The sequence below is a fragment of the Perognathus longimembris genome, chromosome 16, assembly GCF_023159225.1.
Source record: "Perognathus longimembris pacificus isolate PPM17 chromosome 16, ASM2315922v1, whole genome shotgun sequence".
NCBI lineage: Eukaryota > Metazoa > Chordata > Mammalia > Rodentia > Heteromyidae > Perognathus > Perognathus longimembris.
Genome location: NC_063176.1, coordinates 17,189,611 through 17,215,397, shown reverse-complemented (window position 1 = coordinate 17,215,397; position 25,787 = coordinate 17,189,611). Strand labels below are relative to the sequence as shown.

Below are 25,787 nucleotides of genomic sequence, written 5' to 3'. Positions count from 1 at the left end.
CTCTGGTCTAACATATCTTTCTCACTTTCACTCCCTGGCAAGGAGATGAAAGATAGACCATCCTACCACGGAGTGGAACCTTGACTATGAACTAAGACAAACCTTGTAACATTATTATAAGTTCATTATCTAAGATATTGACTGTGCTAATGGAAAGTTGACCAAGACACTGACTGAAGAGTAATTCTTAAGTGTTCAAGAATGACTAGAAAATATACCAAAGAAAAATGTGGTTATTTCAAAGCCGATGAAACCCAGAGCCATCTATTCACATCACAAAACATTGTTTAAAAAATACATTTCTTGCTCCTCCTAAACTATTTTTATTCAAATTTTCCTGGGTTTCAGGTGGATCAAATCTCAGTAAACCCAGTAAAAACTGGAAAAAAATGGTTTGAAATCAGCTTGGCAATGAAATCTCATGAGACTCTGACCTTCAATCAACCTGAAGTGGAGCTGTGACTCAAAAGGTGGAGCACTATCCTTGAGGCCAAAAGCTCAGGGACAGCATCCAGGACCTAAGTTCAAGTCCCAGGACCATACTATTTAGTCTCATCAGACCAAAAAAAAATGTACTGGCCTTCATTTATCTTTAACTTTGCAAGCTCATAACACCCAAGAGTTTTCCCTGGCAACTTCAACTTTACAGAAAAGTAACCCATCTAAGACTTGGGAAAAGAAAGCTGAAAAGTTCAGAGTTAAGCCTTGACAAGGCGGTATTGACAAAATGGAGTGATAAGTGGCATTATGCCAAACCAAATAAGACAGAGACAAGAGAGAAATTGTTAATTTGACTTTTAGTTTGATGCTAACTTAACAAGACTGATTTAGATAAAATTGTGTATGTTTCTCTAAAACAGGCTTCAGTTTAGCTGAGAGTAAATACAAGACAAAGAAGAGCCAATTGCATGGCAGTATTTGGTAAATGCTGGCTTGGTGCCATGAATTGTGCTAAGCATTAGAAATACGACTGGAAGGAAGATTGACAGTCTTAAGGAGCTTAAGGTCTAAAAGGAAATGAGGCAATGTAAGGAGACCATATTAAAATAATAATCGGTGACAAAGAATAGCAGGGTTAAATAGTAGCTGTCAAATGGATTTAGGGAGATGATAGCTACTTTAAGATTGAAAAATCCTAATTCTTTTCTCTTTCTTGGGCGTACACCATTGACATTTCCAGGGCCCTGAAAATCAAAGTTTAAATAAAGAGAGAATCTAGAAGTATGTTTAGATTATTAGTTAGATAATGGGCATATAAATGAGTTCTAGCCAGTAGAATATGATCAGAAAGGATAGACACTCCACCCAGGCTTGGTCCATAAAACTTTCCCAATGTTGGCTATTTGGAGATTTAAAGAAGTGAACATTCCAGAGCTTTTTCTTTTATCAGATGGGCTACTTGGGTCACGAATAGGATAGTGATTTTCCCCCTTATTTATCTCCTTCTCCACCTGATAAGTCAACTTCCATTTCATTTGAGCTTCTATAATTTTCATTTGGTTGATTTGTTACAGCAGCTAGAATCACTCCAATTTATGTATAAAAATTGAAATACATGAAGAAAGTGGTCAAAGAGAAGCAATGGCATGCATGTTTATAGTCCCTTATATACCCGCCTCTAGACCACACAACAGAACCTCTAACCTGTTGAATAGTCAAGAGAGGTAATTATATAAATCAAGGGATATAAAGCTGGATAAATATAAAGTACATAAAATATACATAAAGTATATATAAAATTGAATGTTTTATATTCAACTTTATATCTGTTATATATTGCAACTAACATGAATCAATAACTCAAATATTCATTTAATGAAAATGAATTTATGAACTACCACAGGGACTAGCTTACATTTTTTGTAATTTTCTTTATTCCAGGTTCACAATGAATACAGATACATGTCATTATTTGCATTTTGTTCATTTGTGAGGCCTGGTATTTCACTTCAAAGCCCAATAGTGTTTCTCACATGCAAATGATGTTCTGCAATAACGATTGTGTCATGATCATTCGTATCTGATTTCTAACCTTCTGACATAACACTAATATATGAATTTTGTGATGGTGCCAGAAATATTAATTCATAATAATTATGTTTTATCTTTTATATGACACAAAATTATGAAGGAAATGTTTAAATTACTGTGCAGTCTTTGAAATATTCGTTTTAATGGTTTTTTAAGAATTTGCCCTCTGTGCTATTTAGTCTTATCAGATCAAATCTAAATTGATACCACTTTTAATCAACGACTTGAAAAATCAATTTCTGTATAACTAGCTCTTTCTTTTCTTGTGGTTCTTTTTTTTCTTATTTATTGTCAAAGTGATGTACAGAGAGGTTACAGTTTCATACATTAGGCATTGGGTACATTTCTTGTACTGTTTGTTACCTCCTTAGCTCTTTCTTTAGATTAAGCAAAGGCAAAATTAGTAAATTATTCTACTTGTTGCTTTAACATTTCTATATAGTAGTGTTAATTTCATAGGCCTGTTTCATAGATCTGATTCTAGATTTTACATGCATTTTTACTTGCTGCACTACTCCTGAAATGTAAGGTGTCATGCGTTCATTTAATATTCAACATACAAATATGCAAATAGGTAATTATGCTGGAGGATTGGATAGGAAATCTGTATATATTATGCAGCAGACACTTTTGAAATCCTATGACCATACAGAGAAATCATGATCCTGTCCTCAGTACAACATCATCTAGCACAAGGCACATATTTAAATACCAAAAATACATAAAATATGAACATGTAAAACATGATAAAAGAGGTATGATGTCAATACAAGACAGAGAGCAATGTTGCTGAGAAGCAGGTAGAAAAGTAAAGTAAAGATAATAGAAATAGTGAAATTGTAACTGATGCTAGAAGAAGCATAAAAGGAGAAAAAAGGAGGAGGAGCAGAAGAATGAGGAGGAGGAGAAGGAAGAAGAGAGAGGAGGAGGGGAGGGAGGGAGGGAGAGAGGAAGAATGGAAGGGCGCAGGGAGGGAGGGAAGGAGAGTAATGACCTAAAACAAGTTTGAAAGAAGGAACCCTTTTCTTGATCGTCTGAAGGCAAGTCAGTGCAACCACTGTAGAGGTCCTAAGTATATTCTCAAAATTCTAAAATGAAATAGCATGTAAACCAGCTGTTCTACACCTCACTAAAGCCAAAGGAAAGGAAATCAGCATATTAGAGACACCTACACATTTGTGTTTGTTGTGACACTGCTCACAATAGCTAAGATAAGGAATCAGCAAAAATGCTTCACAACTAGTGAGTGAATTAAGTAAGGTGATATGAGAGGTATACAGAGAGGAACTGTTCAGCCATTAAGGAGAATGGAATCCTGTGATTTGCAGCAAAAATCTGGGGCACATCATGGTAAATGAAATAAGTGAGACACAGAAGACAAACTGCATACCTTCTCTCATACATAACACTCAAAATACTCAACCTGAAAGTAAAATAAAATATTAAGAAGGCCTGAGAAGAATATAAGAGTGGTAGCATAGAAGAATGAAATAATGCTTGCTATGTTCATGTATCGAGTCTCATACAGAATCCTGCTAACATGTACAATTATTATCTATTACTTTAAAAAAATACCAGAATCATAAAAGTGGCCTGCACAGATAGAAAAAAAGATGGTTAACAAAATAGACACATAATGCTTTGTCACAGAGTAAGAAAGGAATAAGAAAACAGCTTTCTTCAACTCTGATTAATATCACTACCACACACCCACTATGACATGTGTCTCAGATTCATTCTACTGTCCTTCAATTTCTTCCCATTTGATCAAGCTTGGGACTGATTCTTGACATTTTCCTCCAAGTCTCACTCAGATTTAGAAATAACACATCTTGCTGGTTCTACATTTTTGTTTTGTTTTGTTTTGAGGGTTTTTTGTGTGTCTGTTTTTTCGTGTGTGTGTGTGTGTGTGTGTGTGTGTGTGTGTGTGTGTTTGTCAGTTGTGGGCTTGAACTCAGGACCTGGGCTCTATCTCTGAGCTTTATCACTCAAAGCTAGTGTTCTACCACTTTGAGCCACAGCGCCACTTCTTGTTTTCTGGTGGTTAACTGGAGATAAGAGTCTCATGGCCTTTCCTGCCCAGGATGGCTTCAAACCACAATTCTCAGATCTCAGCCCTAAGTAGGATTACAGGCATGAGCCACTGGCACCTGGTGTGGCCCACTCTTTAAGGTGTGCTGTTGTTTCTTTCTGTGTTTGTTTGTTATTGGCTTTCTGAACATGAAAGTCAGTACTTTATTTAGCTAACCTATTAGGATCTGGGCCATAACCCAGGTCCAGTATTAACCAATTTAGAACTGGAACAACTCAATATAAATGCTTCTTCTTGCTCCTTCTTCAGCTGTGGTAACTGAGCTTACACACAGCAAGCCTACACAAACAACCTCAGTATGCTGCACAGTCCATCCAATTGCAAATTATCAGCTTAGAACTAAAGGGAAGGTGAATGTCAAGAATCAAATGGTTAATAATTCTAAACACTGGAGAAAAATGGGAAAAGGTGCTGAAAAGGAACTAATGGTTTGGTCTTGTAGCAGGTCAAGGCCATGATATCCTCTTTCAACCATGCTAATAGTGATTGGTCTGAGACTGATGGATGAAAGACTACATGAGGGCACTATTCTACCATGAAGCTTGATGATGTAGCAAGCAATGGCAGAGTGGTTTGGAGGCAGACACAGCCTAAATAAAGGGGTTTGAGGTTTGTTTTTTTAGCTGAGAATTTATAGGGAGGCCTACTCAGGATTAGGAGAAGAAGATTTTGTAGACTGGATACAGAGAAAAACTGATATGCCTCCAGAGGAGGAAAAAGAGTTAGGAAGACTGGTAGGCAGTCAGCCCGTGGGTGTTCTTTTTGGAGGAACTCACTGGGCTGGGAAAACTGCAGATGACATAGAGGAGGAACAAAGGGAAGTTGATGGTTCAATTGCTTGAGGCCATCTGTTTTCTCTGAACACTAGGAGGAAAGACCTTCTGGGAAAGATGGAATTGAAATCTGGCACAAAGGGGGAAAAGTTGTAAAAAGGCTGTAACAGCCACCATGGGGAATAAGATAGGGAGCTGAGGAGGCATCTAAGTAAAAGGGTTACTAGGCAGGATCCAAAGGCCAGCTGAGGATGAAGCTCATAAGCCTGTAATGGAGAAAATCAGCGTGATGATAGGACTTCTCCAGCTGGGCTCAGCCTTCCAGTGGGAGTAGAAAAGGCAGCCATTTGGCCCAATCTGGATAAAGGATTGGAAAGCAGAGCTGCAGAAGACAAGAAGAGAAAATAGAGAATGCATCTTACTGTGTGTGTTCATTATTCCTCATAGTCCCAAGGTTAGATCAGAAAGAGCGCAGTAGGATTGATAGTCTCAGACAGAGGGCAGACCATGAAAAACTAATGTCTATAAGAGGTAGATGTATTATACCATTTTCATTTGTCTTTCTTCCCCAGGGTTTTACCCCTGATGTCACTGTTACTGATTTCAGTATCTAGGGTACTGTATAAACATTTATTGGAACTAGGGAAGGGAAGGGGAACATCAAAATGGAGAGATAAAAGGTCAAAGGTGAATTGATGCAACAGCAATACTTACAAAACTATCTGCTGTAGTCCTACTGTACAACTCATGGAATGGGGAGGGAAATGAGGAGGGGGAAAGGAGGGAGAAAAATGAGGGAGGAGGTAGCAAGTTTGATAAGAAATGTACTCACTGCCTTATGTATAAAACTGTAACCCCTCTGTACATCACTTTGATGATAAATACATTAATAATACTAAAAGATATAGGGAGATGTCAGGGAAAGGCTTCCTTAAAGAGAGGAATGATGTTGTTGTGAAAACAATTTGACTTATAATTTTCTTCTGGTCCTTGATTCTTTCTATGCTCATCGTTGTCTTAAATCCCCACAACAGTGAGTTATTTAACATACTATGTGTATTAGGGCTTCTCTAAACTAGTTGCTTTCCATTCCTTTTGTTGTTGCTAGGCAAATTCAGTTGCTACACTGGTTACTGGAAGCTTGCAATTCATTCAGTATCAGCTACTGGCCCATGGGGTATGTATGTGTGTGAACTAGAAAAGACAGCAACTCTGGGTCAAAGAAGCCACCTACCAGGGGCCATTGTTGAAATAGGTAGGGGGAGGGGCTTCCATTCAATCCCCTCCATTTCTTTTTTCATCCAAACTGTCATGAAAGGAACACTGCCTTCTCACATAGACTCTGCTGTTTTTGATGAATCAAAAATAAAAAAGTTTTAAAATGTTTGATGTTGCATGTCTATGGACTGAGAGTAGAATCTTAATTTTTAATGCACATATTAAAATTTTGTGGAAAATATATTTAGTGAGAATATTAAAGAAAGAAAATGAATGAGAGGCGAGCATAACTGAGAGAACCCTGAGGTACATGCTATTAACTGAAAGCAACCCCATGTCAAATGAAGTGGGTAAGCGTGCTTACGGATGGTGATTTAATCTTCCCATGGTACAAAGAAGCTTAAAATGAATGATTCAATGCTGGAGTCATCATTTGTGACAGGTAAAGTGAAAATCACTTGACAGGGTCAAATATTTTAAATAAATTTAAATCCCATTGCAGGAGAGAATATGAATTTGGAAGTAGAGAGCAGACAAAGGGAATGATAGGGCTGTCACTCTGTCTTCCAAAGGAAAAGCTGTCTTCCTTTGTCCTCGGCTCCCACATTCAAATTCACGATTAGTGAGACAGCTTTGGCTCTATAAACAGAATGTGCTGCTAGGATAGGTCAGAGGTATGACTTCTTAGGTGGAGAAAGGGGATCAAGTCCCCACCCTGTGAGCTCAACAAAAAGCTCCTCTACCTGTGGAGAACTTCCGTTACAATTATTTATAGCCCATGCATGCTCTCTTCTTTAACAAACACAATCCACCTTATCTGACGGTGGAAGGGACAGGTCCCTGGGAGCATTAGTCTCAGGAATCACAATTACCATCTGTTATTAGCATAATTTAATTCCGCTGATGAAAGTGCCTCTGTTGGTGGAAGAATTTTAGCTTTTCCAAACTGCACTGAATTAAGATTGCAGATATGTCTATTTGGGTTATATGTTGTTTTTGTATCATAACCATGAGTACATGTTAATTGAACAATTAGTCAGATTTATGTAACCAGATAAAATACTACGGGAAGTATACACTGATTTTATTTTGGAAATAAAAATATTTTTGATGTCCTAGAAGATAGATCCTAAAAGACATAAGAATCAGCATCACCTATTTCATCCTTGAGACTAAAATAGAAACTTAAAAGTTAACAATGTGCTTATTATCACTTCTGATAAAGAAATTAGTATTCTCACCAAGAAATTAATTAGTTAGTAAGCTAATTATCTGTAGCTAAATAATTATTTATGAAAATATAAATCATTTTTCACCTCTACCAAAATTTGCTGTTAGGCTGCAAATTCTTGCTTTTAGTTTTACTCCAGGGATATGAACTAACTTACAATAATAGGACTTAGAATACATGTTCAAAATATACTCCAAAGAAAAATATGAAATTTAAGGCATCTTAATTATCATTATCACACATAATTATCATTTATCACACTACAATTATATATTCCCATATATCACCTCATGCAGAATATTCAATGTTTGTATGGTTTTCTTTTCTTTCTATGCTTATTGCCACCAAACTTCTACCCATATTTCCCCAGGTGCCTCATTTTCTCTGTAAAGACAATTACACAGCATATTCATCAATCAAGAGATACGATAAGTAAGTATTTGAAGTCGGGTTATGCTACAATGCCTCTCCTGCTTTGAATCTCTTTTGTAGGAAGACAATATTTAAAGTTCAGGATCTTACTTCAAGTAGGTTTGCAATTAATGATGGTAAAGTGAATAGGAAACAGCAGGAATGCAAAGTGTGCTGCTATTCCAGATGCTGATGAGAGGGCAATCATTACCTCTGGTCAAGGGCTAAATGGAAATGTGTGATTGAAGCTGTATCATTTAGGTTAATGGCTCATTACAAACTCTAAGGAGAGAAATGTGCCACAACAGCTTGAGTAATCTTTCCAGAAACAGAAATTTAAAAAATTCATTTGGGACCCACTGATCAAGTCTCTTTTGTGTCATTCAGGAAGTCAATTGTTTTCTCTCTGGATGATTTTATTCATCTCAGTTCTTGTCTGTCAGCATTGTATCCATGTCACACTACCTTCCAAAGTCTCTGCTTAAAGATGACTGACTGGATGTATGTAGCTGTGCTGCATGTTTTAAAACTAACATTTAAAATAAATATTGTAAATGAAGTTGGTTAATGAAAGCCCAAGTTTAAACATGGGGGAGCAGCTTAATTCTTTAACACTAGACTCAATGATAGAGTATTAGTAAAAAATCATTTAGTAAAAATCATTAGTAAAAATTATAACAATTTCTTACTCAGAATCTAAAGTTTGTATAAGGTATGACCCAGATTTCATAGGCTGATCTCTTGCAATATTCCATTTTTAGGAAAGGATAACATGTTTGTATCACCCTTGAATCTACTAAAAGGTCATGAATTTCAGATTTATTGGGCATTTTTATGTATCTAGTTTTTTTTTCACTCTAACACTAAAAGTTGATTGTGATCACTGGTAATGCAGAATAGGAAGTCAAAAACTTGTTTGGTATATTTGCAATTATAATGACTGAAGATGATTATATAAGATCTTATAAAGTATCGGCAGTTGAGTATATAAGTGTGTGTGTGTGTGTGTGTGTGTGTGTGTGTGTGTGTGTGTGTATAAATACTAAGGCTTGAATTCAGGGCTTCATGATCTCTCTTGGCTTTTTGGCTCAAGGCTGTTGCTCTACCACTTGAACTACAACTCCACTTCTAGCTTTTCAGTAGTAAATTCAAGGACTTTTCTGTCCAGACTGGCTTTGAATAATGATCCTCAGATTTCATTCTCCTGAATAGGTAAGGTTACAGTTATGTTTCACCAGCAGCTGGCTGAGTGTTGTAAATTTCAGATGAGAAAATAATTTACACAAGTCTGGGAACTGATGGATTTTCTTCCAGTCTTCAACAGTAAGAATTATGCCTTGAATATCTTTCTGTAATGTACACTAATGTGATATAGTTTCAATTCCCATTGTTATAAATTGACAGATGTTTACTAACCTTAGCTAACTGTTTCAAAAATGTATGTTTTTTATGAGGCACATAGAGGCTATTGTTACTTTAAGATAATTCCGCAGAAAATTATTGCTTTATTAATATGATATGACTTGGTATTAGTAATATTTTTGAGCACTTGGATACATTAGAGATTTCTTTTTGTTGTTTTGGGTGGTTTGAATTTGAATAAGTGGTCTACTCTACCCATAAAAATTCTACCTGCATGCTTTCCATAGGAGTGAGGGCAAAGGTACAAACTGTACTCTGCAATTTAAAAACACATTTCCTCCCTTCAAGTCTCAGTAGAAGAGTCACGTAAGGAGCAGCTTTTATTTCAACACTGTACTATCTTTAGAGGCTTTATGCTGAAAGACATAATAACCAGCTCTCCTCAGAGCCTCTTACATGGTAGACACATAGAAAATCACCTCTCTTTTCTTCATCATTTACAATCTTACATAGAAGTCAATAAGGTTTAAACCAATACATCTCTGTACCTATGTACCAAGATAATATAGACAGGATTAGCTATTGGGATAATGAGGGAGAAAATGAAAAAAAAAATGCTGCTAAGCACCCGTGGATAATTACTATAATGGTAGTGGATTGAGAGGCTGAAATTGGGTATTGTGGTTCTAGGCCAACCTAGACAATAAAGTTTATGAGACCTCTTCACAATGAAGAGGTTGGACTTGGGGACATATGCCTGCTATCTGAGAAGTATATGTATAAGGAGAGTCTGTATACATTATATATACATACATATATAAAAATTTTATGTTCATTTTATAAACATATGTTTTACTTAAGATAATAAATTCCCTAGATTATCGCAAGGAATAATTCCAGGAGCATTTTATAACAGTAGTTATTTCAACTTGGCTTAACTGTCATTCTCTAACTCTAATTAGGAAGAAAGATTTAGTTAATATAAAATGCATCATCCTAATTCTGAATATTTAATTTTCAAGGCACCGGGTTTTTATAACAAGCCACCCTAATTATATGCTTTGATCTGTATTAAGCTTACATCCTTGCTATAAATATCCCTGCTAAACATCATCTTGCAAGATTGGATTATGTGCAACATCACCAAGAAGGAAAAGATTTTACTTCCGCTCATCTAAAGCTATGGGATCCACTCTTTTCAGTTACAGAGCGGGCCATCCTTGGCAAGTCTTCTCAGCTAAACTTAGATACTGACTTTTATCATTGCTTTTGCTGTCTGTGTGAATCATGTCTGGAGAAAGAAATGAGAAAGTAGAATATGCTTCATGGCTTTACAAGAAGAATGGAATGAAAAGACCATGAAGATGCTGCTGTAGGTTCTTCCTGTGCTCATTTTGGTTCTGGAATTGGTAGCAGAAAAAAAAAATCATTGAAGAGACCCTCTCCTCAATTGAAGAACAATGTTCTGAAATCGCTCCTGAGCCTTTTATTAAAACTCATCTTACAGTTTCCCATTCTCCACCCACAAAGCTAGGTTGGACTTCCTAGCTCACATAGTGAAGCAGAAGAATTCTTGTTTCTGCTTCAATGAATAATCTTTTGTTTCTCCCTCAGAAGTAGATTTTTTCATTTATTCTAAAAGATTTCTTATTAGCTTCTTCTTAATGGTTCTCAATAATAACTCTTTTGTTCTATCATCCATGATAAATTTTGTAAAAAAAAAAAAAAGTAGTGGTTAATTGCTTTTAAAGATATTTTAGCATTGCCCTCTTACATTAAATAAGCAGTAAAAAACAATTCAAAGAGGGAAAAGAAATTATAAGAACCCAGTATCTAATTTAAGGTAACTTCTCTCAAGCAAGAGAAGAGAGAAGCTTGGTTATTGTGTGACAGACATGCTAGTATGCCAACAAGTATACCTGAAAAGCGCACACACATGTGTTTGCCATGAAAGAGAAACAGACAAGTATTTGTCATGAAAGAGACAAGTGAACTCACAGTTGACAAAAGAAAACAGAAAGCAAATTAAGAGCAGGATAGTAGAAAAGACAAGTCAATGCAAGAACAAATCTGCAAGAGAAGTAGTACATTTTAGATCCCAGTTATAAGTTAAAAAAAAAATTCTAGCTGGGCACCAGTGGCTCATGCCTAGCTACTCGGGAGGATGAGACCTGAGGATCGTGGTTCAAAGCCAGCTCACACAAGAAAGTCTGTGAGACTCTTATCTCTAACCACCAAAAAACTGGAAGTGGCTCTTTGGCTCAAATGGTAGAGTGTTATCCTTGAGCTGAAAGCTCAGGGACAGCACCCAGGCTCAGAGTTCAAACCAACAACAACAAAAAAATTCTCGAGGCCAAGGTTAAGAAGGAACATGAAATTTACATTCAGGATTGTGCTCTAATTTCCATGCCTGTATAGACAGGCTAGGGCTAACTGGAAAAGCCCTGTTCTGCTTCCTTTATCTTGTTCTTTGCTACCCTGAATATTACTAAGTTCTTTGAGTAAAGACAAAAGGACTAATAAATCAGCAAACTCCAAGGCTAACATCTTGGGATTCATTTGGGCTTTTATTTACTTTCTGACATATTTACTGATAAATGTGTACTCAAATGGGCTGAACAATCTTACTTAGATATCCTTTAATTCTTAACCTCTATTTCAGTTACTATACCTAAGACCAAGAATTCTTTCCATCACAAACAAAAAGTCACAGATACCTATGAAACCAAGCACAACATTCTCAGTAAAATTCTCAAGTCTTTCTGAGGCAATCTATTAATGCCTTCAGTGAAATGTTACTTTGGATATTCTTTTTTTTCTGGTCATTGGGCTTGAACTCAAGGCCTGGGTACTGCCCTTGATTTTTTTTTTTTGAGAACTACATTTTTTATTTATTTTTATTTTATTTTCTTATTTATTATCAAAGTGATGTACAGAGAGGTTACAGTTTCGTATGTTAGGCCTTGGGTAATTTCCTTGAGTATTTTTTGCTCAAGGTTAGCACTCTACCACTTGAGCCACATCTCTACTTTCAGATTTTTGGTAGTTTATTGGAGATAAGAGTCTCCTAGACTTTCCTGCCCAGGCTGGCTTTGAGCTATGATGCTCACATCTCAACTTCCAGAGGAGCTAGGATTATAGGCATGAGCCAGCATTACCTGTATGGATCTATTTTGAGTCATCAAAAGATCCAAGATCCATAAGGTTTCTTTCACTGGAAGTCCTCATTTTAAGTGGGGGTGGCTTTATTACAAGTACAGTGAAGTCCTCCTATTAAGTATTTGAACATCTGGACTGGAATTATATTCTATAATTATATTATTAAATTGTGTTCTACAATTATACTATTAAATTATATTATTATAGACATGTAATATACATATATATAATATATGTATATATTTGTTCTCTGGTTTCTGATAAAGGCTGTTGAGACATATCAATGATATGATTGATGACCACCTCCTTATTTACTTGAATCCTCCAAGGTCAAATATAGTCCGTGAAACCAGTATATGTGATATATGTGTTTGTCTCACATAGAAATGGCTTCAGATTCTTCAGATCTCACTCTCAGCTTCCCTAATAGCAAAGACTATAGATGTAAGCCACTGGGGCCTGTATGTCCCCCAATATTAATCATATTTACAGAGTTCCAGAAAATAACACTGCATTGGGTTGGGAGGGATGGGAGAGAATGATGAAAGAGATGACATCAATCAAGATACATTGTACTTTTATGAAATGACATGTAAAGTTAATGACAATAAAAACAAAGTACAAAATTTTGAATAATAGAAAAAGCAGTCTAAAAATATTTGTTTATTTTGTTTTCAACTCACTCTGCAAAATGTTTCATGTTTTTATACAGACCTAAGAACAAGTATAGCAGCTATTTATGTAGCAAGTACATTGCATTAATAAATATCCATTACAAATAAGTATATCTAAATTTAAATATATATTTAAGAATGTAGAGAAAGTTTATACTCTAAATTTGTACTTATCACTGTAAGCCATCAAAAAGATTGAAAATCATTATGCCAGCAAGTTCATACTAAATGCATTTAGTTGCTGTTACACATGAAAATTAGCATTGTGTCATTACTTTTGCAATAGTTTTGCAGTGTCTGAGTCAGATCTATATTTGTCATGATTTCAATTAGCACTCAAGAATATGATGAAAGATGATAAATAGGAAATCTAGGATCTTTCCATTTGGAAAGATTAGGCAAACATTTTTAAATACTACTTGTAAGTATATAAGTTAACTTTAACAACTGAACTCTAAAAGTTACAAGGATAAGTGATATTTTACTTTTTCCTCTGGACTGTGTAGGGGCATTTATTTGTTGCTGTTTTAGAATATAATCTTCCTTTCTTGCTGTAAAACATACAAATAAAACCTCTAAATATATTGACAGCTTCTAGTTCTTTTGATTTCTTTATGGTGGTTGTATATTGGACTTGTATTTCTGGTAACTAAAAACAAAAGTACCATGTCACAAACCAAATTGCACGTATTGTTACAAAATGAGAAAGGGATATCTCATGTACTTTCCTTGTTATTTGTTTACTTGGGTTCCTTGCTTTGGGATTTTCTTTTTGGTTGTGGATTCGTATCTAGCAGATACACATAGCATGTTTTCTTTACATGTGTAACAGAGACCCATTCCACTTACCAAACTATTCCCTGAGCCCCAGAGCCAATTGGCTTCAGGTTCTGATAGCGCTTGAGAACTGTAAAAGTTGAGTCTCCAACTTCCACACTGTAGAACTGGTTGTCCACTTTGCTTTTGCTCATGTTGTAATGTTTGGCAATATATGACACATCCACTTGTTTATGGAATCCCTGTTTAAAAAGAACATGAAAATAGGAGATAAGTCAACTACAGGAGTGATGAGATGCAGACAAGTCTGTTGTTTTAATTATTATTTTTTTAATATTAAACCATCTATCCTCTAGGTCAGATAATTGACAGAAGGGAAAAAATATGTATTGATGTATGAAAGTTTACCTGGAGAAAAAAATGAGTTTAAAATGCAAATATTTTAGTATTAAAATTCCTTAAAATAGAATAAGCTTAGTCTTGATATACGTAAGTTTTTCTGAAGTATCTCATTGAAACCATTTCTGTGTGAGACAAACACATACTCCACAAATACTGGCTTCAAGGACTATATTTGACCTTGGAGGATTCAGGTAAATAAGGAGGTAATCATCAATCATATGAAGAAGAACAAAAGATTGTATCTACATCCTTTCTCTGAAACCAGAGAACCCAAACTGAAATGTTTCAATTACTTTAATCATAATAATTTGAACTTAAAAGCATTGACTTCATTTTTTCTCATTCATACCAAAAATGCCATTATCCCATTAAATATTGTAAATTTTTAGTTCAAATTCTTCTAAAATATCACATGGCACTTTTTCTCTTAAATATCACACTGGTTACGTTTTCTGTTAATCTCTAAGAAAAGTTCACCTATCATTGACAATACCCATGACTATTATTTCTCCATGTATTTTATTACACAAATAATAATAGGGACCTTTGAAGAAATGATGGTAAAAATATGACAATCTACTACAAGAGCTTTGAAATTCTCCCAAAAGCAAGGCTGACTTGAAATTAGAACACACATGACAACTGCCAGCCTACAATGTGGTCAGCTAGAGTGTCTACTTCAGTACAAATACAGTCCTCAAACAATAAATTTAGGATTTATGTTATTTGGACACCAAAGTAAAAAAATTCAGCTACTTTGCAAATGGAATAAGAAATCCTGTAATCTGGAAGGCAGTCTATGGGATCTGGAACAGGAAATTAAACAAGTCAGTGAAAAATCGGAGCCTTGTATTGATATTCAAACAGACTATAACAAAGTTTAGAATTTAGAAATAATCCATTCATCTACTGAGAGGCATCTGGGTTTATTCCATAACTTAGCTATGGTAAATAATGTTGCAATGAGCATAGTTGTTCTGGTAGGTTTAGTATGGCCTGGTTTGTTATCATTTGAGTAAATGCCCAGACGTGAGATTGCTGGATCATAGGGAAACTCTATGTTTAGTCTTTTGAGGCACTTCCACATTGTTTTTCAGAATGGTTTAACAAGTTTGCACTCCCACCAACAGTGTAGTAAGGCTCCCTTTGGGTCACATCCCTTCCAGGACTTGTTATTATTAGTTTTCTTGATAATGGCCATTCTAACTGGGTTGAGGTGGAATCTCAGTGTTATTTCGATTTGCATTTCTTTTATGGCCAGAAATGTTGAGCATTTCTTCATGTGTCTACTGGCCACTCTTATTTCCTCTTCAGAAAATTCTTTCAAGTCTTTAGCACACTTATTAATGGGGCAGTTGTTTCTTTGAGGATTTGTTTTGGGGGGATTTAATGTTTTAAGTTCTAAGTATATTTTAGGTATGAAGCCATTGTCTGCTGTATGGCTGGGAAAGGTCTTCTCCCAGCCTGTGGGCTTTCTATTCATCTTTAGCTATGTCCTTTGCAGTGCAGAAGCTCTGCAGTTTGATGTAATCCCATTTGTCCGACCTTTCTTTGATTTGTTGTGTTTCTAGGTCTTTGTTAAGGAAGTTTTGACCTGTGCCAAGAAGCCCTAATGTTTCTCCTATTCCTTCCTATAATATTTTCAGGATATCTGCTTTTACCTCAAGGTCTTGGATCAAGAAAATGTAGTATATATACACAATGGAATTCTATGATTCCATCAGAAAGGATGACATCGCCCCATTGGTAAGGGTATGGAAAGACTTGGCAAAAATCATATTAAGTGAAGTGAGACAGATCCAATGAAATATAATTGCATGGTTTCCCTCATTGGTAATAATTAATATATGTCTAGAATAATTCTAGCAGAGGACCGCAATAGCTCAATGGCTATGTGCATATGATCATATAAGATGATGCTAAGCAAAATGGAAACAAGAGGTTTATCATTGTTGTTATTTTTAATGTACTATGTGAAATTAGTTCTTTTTTCTTCATTTTTCCTTCCTATGACTTATGCTTTGTTGCCACTATATTTGATTTTGGTACCCTGGGTACTGTATACACTTTTATTTGAATTAGGGAAGGGAAGGGGTACATAAAAATGTTGAGACAAAGGACAAACAGCAAACTCATAAGACAATATTTTGGAAATTAACTGTACAACTTGGAGGGATTGGGGGGATAGAGGGTGGGAAAATGAGGGAGGACGTAACAAATTTGACACCCAAAGTACTCACTACCTTACGTACATAACTGTAGCCACTCTGTATATCACCTTGACAATAAAATTTAAAGAAAGAATAATTTAGAAATAAGACTGAAAGTACTTAAACAGTCACTGATTTCAACCTTAATACCAGGAATTGCTCTCCATGAGATGGTTCATTTCTGTTCTAGAATTGTTGGCAGGAGTGGACCAGCATGCTTAAAGTCTTGCTTCTTTGTTTCCTATACAAGCTTAAAATAAGGAAATAAAAAGAGCCTGAAATTAGTGGCTCACATCCTGGAACCCAAGCTACTCCAAAAGCTAAGATCTGAGGATTACAGTTTGAAGCTAACCCAAACAGGAAAGCCAGATGTGAGACTCTTATTTCCAACTAACCACCAAGAAGCCGTAAGTGGAGCTGTGACTCAAGTGGTAAATCGATAGCCTTGAGTAAAAGAGCTTAGGGACAGCTCCAGGACTTGAGTTCAAGCCTCAAAACCAGTTAAAAAAAAAAAGTAAATAAGAGAAAAGAAAAACATGAGAGTTATAGTATCAAATGCTTCATCTGCCAAAATTGAAATGGTAGAATTATTTCAAAGTTGAAATGACAGGAGTTAGGCTCTGACCCTTCTCTAGGTGCTTGAATATTCAGACCACCCACAATGTCCTTAGCACACATTACCCTCATTCAATGTAGAAATCTCTCCCTTTCTCCACGTTGTCCTCTTTGCTGTTGAAGAGTATGTTTCCAAGATGCACTGCATGTATGTGCTAATGACATGCAATACTCCTTATGTTCCAAATGAATCCATTTAATGTTGTGTCTTCGCCCCACCCTCCCCTGCTGGATGCAGCTGTGGTGTTCTAGTCAGCCTCAGTCAATATCACACTTGAACCAACCTTCTGGTGTTCCTTGTCAAACACAAAATCCATATTCAAAGAAACCAAGACATTTGATGATTCATGCCACTTCCTTTTCAGATTCTAAGAGATATTCTAACATTTACGATTGTTTAATCCAGCAAACATTGAACTAATGTACATGTATACACATATATGTATATGTATAATGGAGACAGTAAAATAAGCAAGTATTTTAAAGAACAGGTGCTGGTCAGACACGAGTGGTTCATACCTATAATCCTAGCTACTCAGGAGGTTGAAATGATTAAAAATCAGCCCAGACAGGAAAGTATGTGAGACTCTTATCTCCAATTAATCACCAAAAAGCTGGAAGTGTAATTGTGGCTTGTGTGGCAGACTGCCAGCCTTGAGCAACAACACTAAGCAATAATGCCCTGGCACTGAATTCAAGCCCCAGTAACAGTACAAAACAGAAATAAAAAGTGAAAAGAGAAGAAGAAAAGAAAAGGTACTGGGGAAAAACAGGAAGTAACATATAATTGCTTGCATTCATTATCACTAATTCATTAAAGTGTGTACTATGTAACAAGCAACTAATACATGCCAAGTCAGGTAGAAATGTGGCACTGTTTAAGGAGAGATATGACTTGTGTTTTGTCCCACTAGGACTATTTCTAGACTTCCTATGTCACTGACTCTCAGATGTGAGTGTGCATATGGACAGTCTGAGAAGATAACCAAAATCACAAATCCTGGGCACAACACCAGAAGGTTCAGATTCAAGCATCATCCTAAATCCTGGGGTCCTGCAAGTTTTAGTCCAAATGACTCTGACTAGAGAATCTGACTCTGAGACAGACGACATAGAGCAATCATTCCCAAAGAGAGTTCCCTGGAACACCGACATTCATGCTTGTAGGCCTGTTAGATGTGAAGATACTCATCCTGCCTCACATCTGCCAAGTTAGGAACTCTGGGAGTAGGAACCAACAATTTCTGTTTTATGAGCCCTTTGAGTATTCCAGTATGCATTGACAGCCATACACCAAATTGGAAGGCAAAGTCTAAAGACTAAGTGCCTAATGGTGGTTCAGGTTTGCCTGATAGTGAAGAGTGAAATATTAACTATGCAGCAGCAGTAATATTTTTCATCTGATCCAATGCATTCCTTAGTGGCTCTATGAACTGCTAAATCCAGGATGTCATAGGAATCGCAAAGCTGGGACAGTAAGGAGGAGTCACACCTCAGCTTGCCAGTGCAAACCAGAGTCCATCGAACAATTAGTTCAACACTACAGTTCAGATTCAAGTTTTTCAACTGCCCCAGACTCAAGAAACAACAAAGGTTTTGTGTTTAGACAGATAGACGATTGGCCATGTTTATGTATGACAAAGTGAAGCATTTCATTTCAGCAATTGTTCATGCCCCAAGAAGGATCTAGTGGTTTTTAATTTTTTGATATGTTCTTAAAACAGAATTTTCTATATAATGCAGATGCCATATACAGCTTGGGGAAATCTGGTAGTGCAATTAAAACAGTTGCAGGGTTGGAAGTGTAGTGAACACTTGGGTTCAATCCCAGAATAACAAGTTTGACAAGAAACGTGCTTACTATCTTAGATATGTAACTGTAACCCCTCTGTACAACACCTTGACAATAAAATTAAATTTAAGGAAAAACTTACACTCAAAAACTAGAACAATTGCCAGTTGCTGGTGGCCCACGGCTATAATCCTAGATGCTCCGTAGGCTGAAATCTGAGGATCTCCGTTTGAAGCTAGCTGGGTAGAAAAGTTCCTGTAAGGCCCTTATCTCCAACTAACCACTCAAAACCCTAAAGCGGAACTAAGGCTCAAAGTGGGAGTGGTACTAGCCGTGAGCAAAGGAGCTCAGGGACAGCACCCAGGCCCTGAGTAAAAGCGCTATGACTGCCCAAAAATTTTCAAAAAGAAATAATGAAAGCTACATAAATGAACTTTCCTGACAAATTGTCTCAAATTTATTTACTTGATGATCATTTATCTGTATCTGAGAGCATATGATTTTTTTTTACAATGAGAATAAAAGTTTGTGACTTCACTTACCAACACATAGAGACACAGAGAGTCAAACATACATAGGCACAAACCCAAGTGTTTTCTTTACACATAAACTTTGAACTAAAGTTTGAGTAAAATCTAGAAAGTACATTCTTGAAAGTATCTCAGATCATTGGAGGTTTGTTTTCGTTATTTAAGCAATAAGGCATAGAGATAGTGGGCTTGGAAATGTTCTTGGATTCATAGCATAACCAAAAACTTGATGGCAATGTGATATGTTGAAGAACTTCCTCCACATCCATCTGTGCCCCAAGCTTACAAATCCAAATTGGGTTTTGAAAAGTTTAGAATAGACTTAATATAGAATATTTTATTACTTGGCTTCCATGCAAGCTTTCTTGTCATGACTATAAAGTTCAAATATAAAGTTTTTTTTCTGTGAAATTTTCTAAAGAAAATATCCCATTAAGCACACTGAAGAAAAAACATTGTCAATGCTGAAAAATAACTTCTCTCAAATTATGCCTTGGTATTCCCTGAGTACAAGTCATAGGCAAAATAACAGGGGTGACTTGAACCCAAGAATGGAATAACAAAAACAAAGCCATGCTGAAAAGCATAGAAGTGGTAACTTCTGGAGATTATTTGGGTTGAAATGACTATAGGTTTAGAGTAGTTTGATTGGTTTAAATTATTTTTAAATTAATTCTTCCACTTAAAATTAAGACTTATATTTAAATGTTTTAATTATTTCTATCTGTATAATCAAATTTTCTTTCCAACAATCCAAGCAAACAAGTTTTCTCCCTGCCTCTGCCTGACAAGAAAAAAAAACCCTTAAGACTTTACTACTGTTGGCATAGTAGTCAGAAAGGTGATCTGAATGCAATCTTTTCTTTGAAAAGGCTACATATCATACAGATGTGAAAGAAAAAGCATAAAGCAGTAAGTACCATCAATACCAACATCAATTCATCTCCTCACCCCTTTGCCAGGGAATCTTACATAGAAAAGTGCCACATGTTATTAATCTTAACCTGCAACATCAAAACTCTTGATTGTATCTTGTGTCCCTCCTCGTTTTCATTTGGGGGTGACTGTTCTATGATATTGCTAATTAGCTTTCTGAAAAGGAAACTAAGCTTAAAAAACTTTTAGAAGTTAAACATTCTTAGTTGATTCGAATGATACAGCCAAAAATTATACCAAGCCTAGATCAGTTCTTCCCTTAATCGCTGTAAAACCTTGAGCAAGCCATCTTAAAATCCCATTCATTTATTATTTACATCCTGTTTGGTTCCATAAAGGATTTGTGCAGCTCATCACAAAAGAGGAACCATAAAAACCATTAAATCCAGTTTTAAGAACAAATGTCAAAGAAAACTGAAAGATGACAGTGTTACCAGAAGACTTAAGTTATGAACATCTATTGCCTTGAACATTAAACTTACTATCATGCTCTTGGAAATCAAAGGAAAAAAATGGCAAACACAACAAAATCACACTGTGTGACAAATTTTAATTCATTAATATCATAAAGTATAACAATTTGTAGGAAAGATAAAATTCTTTAGCTCGTATCTTTGGGAAAATACATTCAATAGCTTAAAATATATTCTGGTTATATATACATAAATATGTATGTATATGATCTTCAAGTAGTTGTACAAAGAGGTTACCATTCAACAAATCAGTTTATAAGAACAATGCATCTCGATCAATATCACCCCTTGGTGCTGGTACTGGAACTTAAAACAGGAAATGGAAACTGTCCTTGAGCCATACAGCCATTAGCTAGGATTACGATCATGAGTCCTTGGTGTCTAGTAATACAATGGTTTTTTTAATATAAGACTCAGAAGTATGTTTCATATGATTTATCTGCTAGTAATCCTCAGTGAGACAATAGAGAGAATTAAAGTTGGACCAGTCTTATAGTTTACCCACCACAGGTGCACTCTGTATTCTAAGCACTCAGAACTGATGAGTAAGATTTGCATCGTTATTCATTAATTCACGCTGAGTTTTCAGGCTACAAATTAGTAGTATCAATTAATACAAATTAAATTTTGTTCCATTCTAAATTGTGATTTTTTTTTACTGAAGTATGCACTAGTTCATCTAAAATAATTTATTGAAGTGGTTTTCCAATGATGAAATGAGTTACAAAAGTAGAGTTTAGAAAACCAAGAAAAATGAATAAATTGAGCCAGGTTTCCTCTTCAGACTCTCATTTGTCAGTTGTCTCAGCTGAGAGTTTTCTTGGAAATGCACATTAAGTAGTCCCAGGTAGAAGTAGACAATTTTATGTCGGTAATGGGCAGTTGGATTTTCAGAGTTGCCAGGAAATTTAAAGGGCCTGATTCCTTTCATTGGCAGAAAATTAATAGAGCATTCACTGTGTAATATGTATATATAATTAAAGGTACTTTGAATGGAGAATTGATCTGTCTCAAAAGAAAATCTAAAATGGATTAGGTGCAACATGTACCTCCACAGGGTTAGTCTATCAGTCTGCTGCTGTATTCTTTGGGTATTTCCACTTGCATTGTAAAAATCACCTTCCAAAGCCAGGGTTCTAACCATTGACACAAATGATATCAGCTACAAGTCATAACCAACTAATTGACTTGCTTCCTGATGCATTCCAAGTTTGTTGTGTCAGGCCAGTAGCAACAACACACAATTCTCTATGTCATGGTGCAACTGCACAGGCTCAATCCATTTTAAATCTGAGCCAAATTATTTACATATGAATTTTAATGGGAAAGAGATACACTCAATGGAATGACATTTAGGATTTCATTTTCTTTTACCAAGAGTACATTTTCCCACTCTCTATCTCTCCCACCTTCTCTCTCTCTTTCATTTTGTTTTCTTTGTTGTTGTTGTTTTGCTTCCTTTTGTTTTGTTTACTGACTTTTTCAAGCTAGTAATAGGGCTTGAATTCAGAGCATCATACTCTGGCTGGATTTTTTTCATGGTTGTTGTTGTTGTTTTTCTGTTTACATTTGCTTGTAAAAACAACGCTCCCTGAATAGGCACATACTCCACATTCATACTTTCCAGGCTCTTTTTCACTTAGGTGGGAAGCTTATGACCAGTTCTGACCCATGACCTCCATGCAGAAATGCCAGCCAGCTAACTGTAGAGCAGTTTAAATGATATACCTCCATGCATCTTGTTTCCCATTCTGGCTTCTCACCAGCACATCACAAGATTGCAGGAGCTGAAATTCCTGAGTCACAGATGGTTGAAATCTAACTAAGTCACAAGACAGATGACAGACTTTGCTAACCTGAACAGAAATGTACATGATAGTAAATAAATTTGTATTCTGATATATCATTGAAGTTTGGGTCTATTTATTTACTACGGTATGTTTTCATTAAGAAGTCATTTAGTTTGGTCTTATCATACAGCAAGATCAATGCACCAAGCTCTGTTCTAGGCACTAAAAACATCAACCTCTTCAACTCATAACACTTAATACCAAACTTTCTCTTCCGGGGTTGAACTGCTGCCTTTAATATCACAATGATGAAACTTCCTAAACTAGCACATTGAATTGCACACTATTTTGTGCCTCAAGCAAACCAGAACTTAAAATGAACCAATACAGAAAATATCATCACTTTCCAATATTCTCTTAGTTAATCTGAGTAGCACAAAAACAAAATCTATGCATTAACTGAAATAACTATTTAATAAATTGTTCTTAAAATCTGAGGCTTCTAAGTAGAAGGGAAAAACACCATGATTATGTACCAGCCAAAACTTTGGCAACTTGGTTACTTGCTATGGCCCTGGAAACTAAATAAAATGGTTTCCTATGAACTTTGAGGAAAAAAAAATCTCAGGTTACTGAATGGCCAAAAATAATACCCAGGTTAGAAAACAGACCTATAGCACTAAATTTGTTATTTCTAAATTTGTGCTAGCTGTATTTTCTTATAGGTCTAAGAAAAAAAATAAAGCAACACATAATAAGTCATATGGTACAGAAATCTCATGTATTTCATTCTACAAGTTATGCCATGTTTTTATACCATTCACCCGGTTTGTTTGTCATCCTTAACAGTCATGCAAATGAAAGCACAAATACTATAATCTTAAAAAGTGACTACAAAATCAAATACTATGTAACTTGCATATCAAAACAGATACAGAAAAATACCAGAGTTGTTTCATTAAATAATGGATAAGATAGTAGAGCCATTAAAAGGAAAAGTTATCTATGTTTCTCGTACATAAAAGCTAAGTTTTGAAAGGGATTACAGGTTCTCATCTCAAGAAACACAATCATTAACTTAACAAAACTCCAGTGTCTTTAAATGCATCATTTTCAGGCTCCTAGTACCGTTAAGCTCTATTTTTTATCAAGTCAAGAGACTAAGTTGAATTTTTAGAGGGTTGCAGTCAATCTTTCCAAAACTCTAAACTATACAAAGCATGCCATGTATTTCACAAACCATAAAAGATGATTTGTCATTTACCTGTTAGATTATACAGGTTTTTCTTCTGTCCTAGACTGCCAAAACACCTTTTCCTCTGATATGCTATTCCCTGTGTTGGTTTCAAAGTCTTTATTCCACCGAGGGTGGCCATCCAATGAAGCATAAAAATTTTAATTGGATATTTCAAAGTCTTTGAACTAGAAACATCACAGACTCATCAAGTGAAATAAGTTGCTCAAATCAAGTTACTTTAAATGCAAAATGCCTTAACAGAAAAAGGACTATTTTTTTCAAACCCATATAATTCTGGAGTAAGTTTTAGTGATGTTTTTAAATTGCCCTGGATACTAGTAACTGAACATATCACTTTAAATGAAGCAGTTCTGTGAACATGCCAGACATCTCTCTCTTTCTTTTTATGAATTCCCTGGTTTGCAGTTTCTAGGTTTATAAAAGTCTCTAAAACCTAATGCATCTCATAAAACATTAACAAATCGTCTTGAAATTTCCAAAATAGAAGAGGAAAATATTACCCAAAAATAGCTGTAAATTAGTTGCAGTAATTTGGCTAAAAAAGTTAAAGTTTGCGTTGATCTAGCACAATCATATACACGCATTGTGCTCTTATTCTCTGGACATCAAAATTAATAGAAAAATTTTGACAAGTCATCTAGCCATATTCCATATCTTTTAGGAGAAATACTGCTTTACCTGTAACTTTCAACCTGCTGAATCTAAGCTGTCATATCTTAGAAAGTGCCATTCCTTCCACTCCAAAAATGTAAGATTTATTTTTAAATTAAAGAATAATCTTGATTATAATAACTCCAAATGAGAATTCCATTCTTTTTGGAATATATATTTTTGTTTTTACTGATACCCTACAGCATCCTAGGACTCTCTCTTTTCATAATTGTTTTCTAAATGTTTGGGGGAGTTTTTTATTATCCTTAATTATTTTGGTATCCTTACATATTCTGAATTAAATTTAGCTGCTATACCAGTCAAAACACACCATGTCAACAGAAGACATGGAAAAGTTGGCAACAGATGTTTCACCATAAAGAAATGATGAATGTTCCAGGCAATGACTATGCTAATTACAAAGATTTGCTCATATATATACATATATATATATCCTGAAGTATCATGTTATATCCTTAAATTGATACAATTACTATGTTAATTAAAAATGAAAATAAAATGAGTATAATGAGATGGAGATTAGTATAATGGCTAAGATCTCAAATTCCAAAATAAAATATAATTGGATTTTTACCATCTCATAATATATTTGCTATGAAGGTTAAATAAAGTAAAACCTTAATGATTTACTCTTTCATTTTCTTTTACATTGGAGAGTGACAAATTATAATTGTGTGTACTTGTTTGGCACAAAATGATGCTATATGTATACAAGGTAGAAATATTTAATCAAGCTAGTTAACATGTCCACAGCACACACATACACATACACACAAACACACACACACACGTATTGAGTAAATGAATGATGAAGGGAATAATCAGCCAATTGCAAGGATCTCCTTAGCATTAAAAATCATAGGGATCCATACAGAGCTTCTGTGTCATATCCAAAAGGAATACAAATCTTAGCTCAGATCCTTAATTACTAGCACTGCTTAAACATTGATGAGAAAATAAGTTGAAGCTTTCATGTCTCAGGCTTTCTCAAAATCAGGAAATCATTTTTTAACTTATTCATAACTCAAGTATAAGTAAACATTTAGAGCGGTCAGTAAGTCACTGACTATTAGATACATGATAGATTAATAATAATTTATGAATAGTAAAATTACCAAAGCATAATTAATCCTGTATAGTTCTAAGATGAGAAGACACTGAAAAAGTGCTTTCATTTTGAAAAGCGAACAAGTGTGCACAAATGTATGCAAGTATACATAAATGTATTAACCTAAATATGGTATTTTCGGGAGGGCATTCAAATGGCATAACTCCCTAGAAAAACTCACTTCCAACAAAATGAATAAAAACAGTTTTTAAAAATCAAAAAATTTAAATTTCCTACTTAGGAAATAGTATTGAGCTTTTGTGCTCAAGGCTA

At 35.3% G+C, this 25,787-nt stretch overlaps 1 protein-coding gene across 4 annotated transcripts in view; it reads right to left on the bottom strand.

Moving 5' to 3' along the window:
- The window catches only part of Mapk10 (mitogen-activated protein kinase 10), a 261,635-nt gene that overhangs the window by 101,481 nt on the left and 134,367 nt on the right, over positions 1-25,787 (bottom strand). For all 4 annotated transcript variants that reach the window (XM_048364355.1, XM_048364353.1, XM_048364356.1 and 1 more), the window contains one exon: positions 13,801-13,970. In XM_048364355.1, coding sequence (XP_048220312.1) covers positions 13,801-13,970 — 170 coding nt within the window. The remainder of the gene's footprint in view (positions 1-13,800; positions 13,971-25,787) is intronic.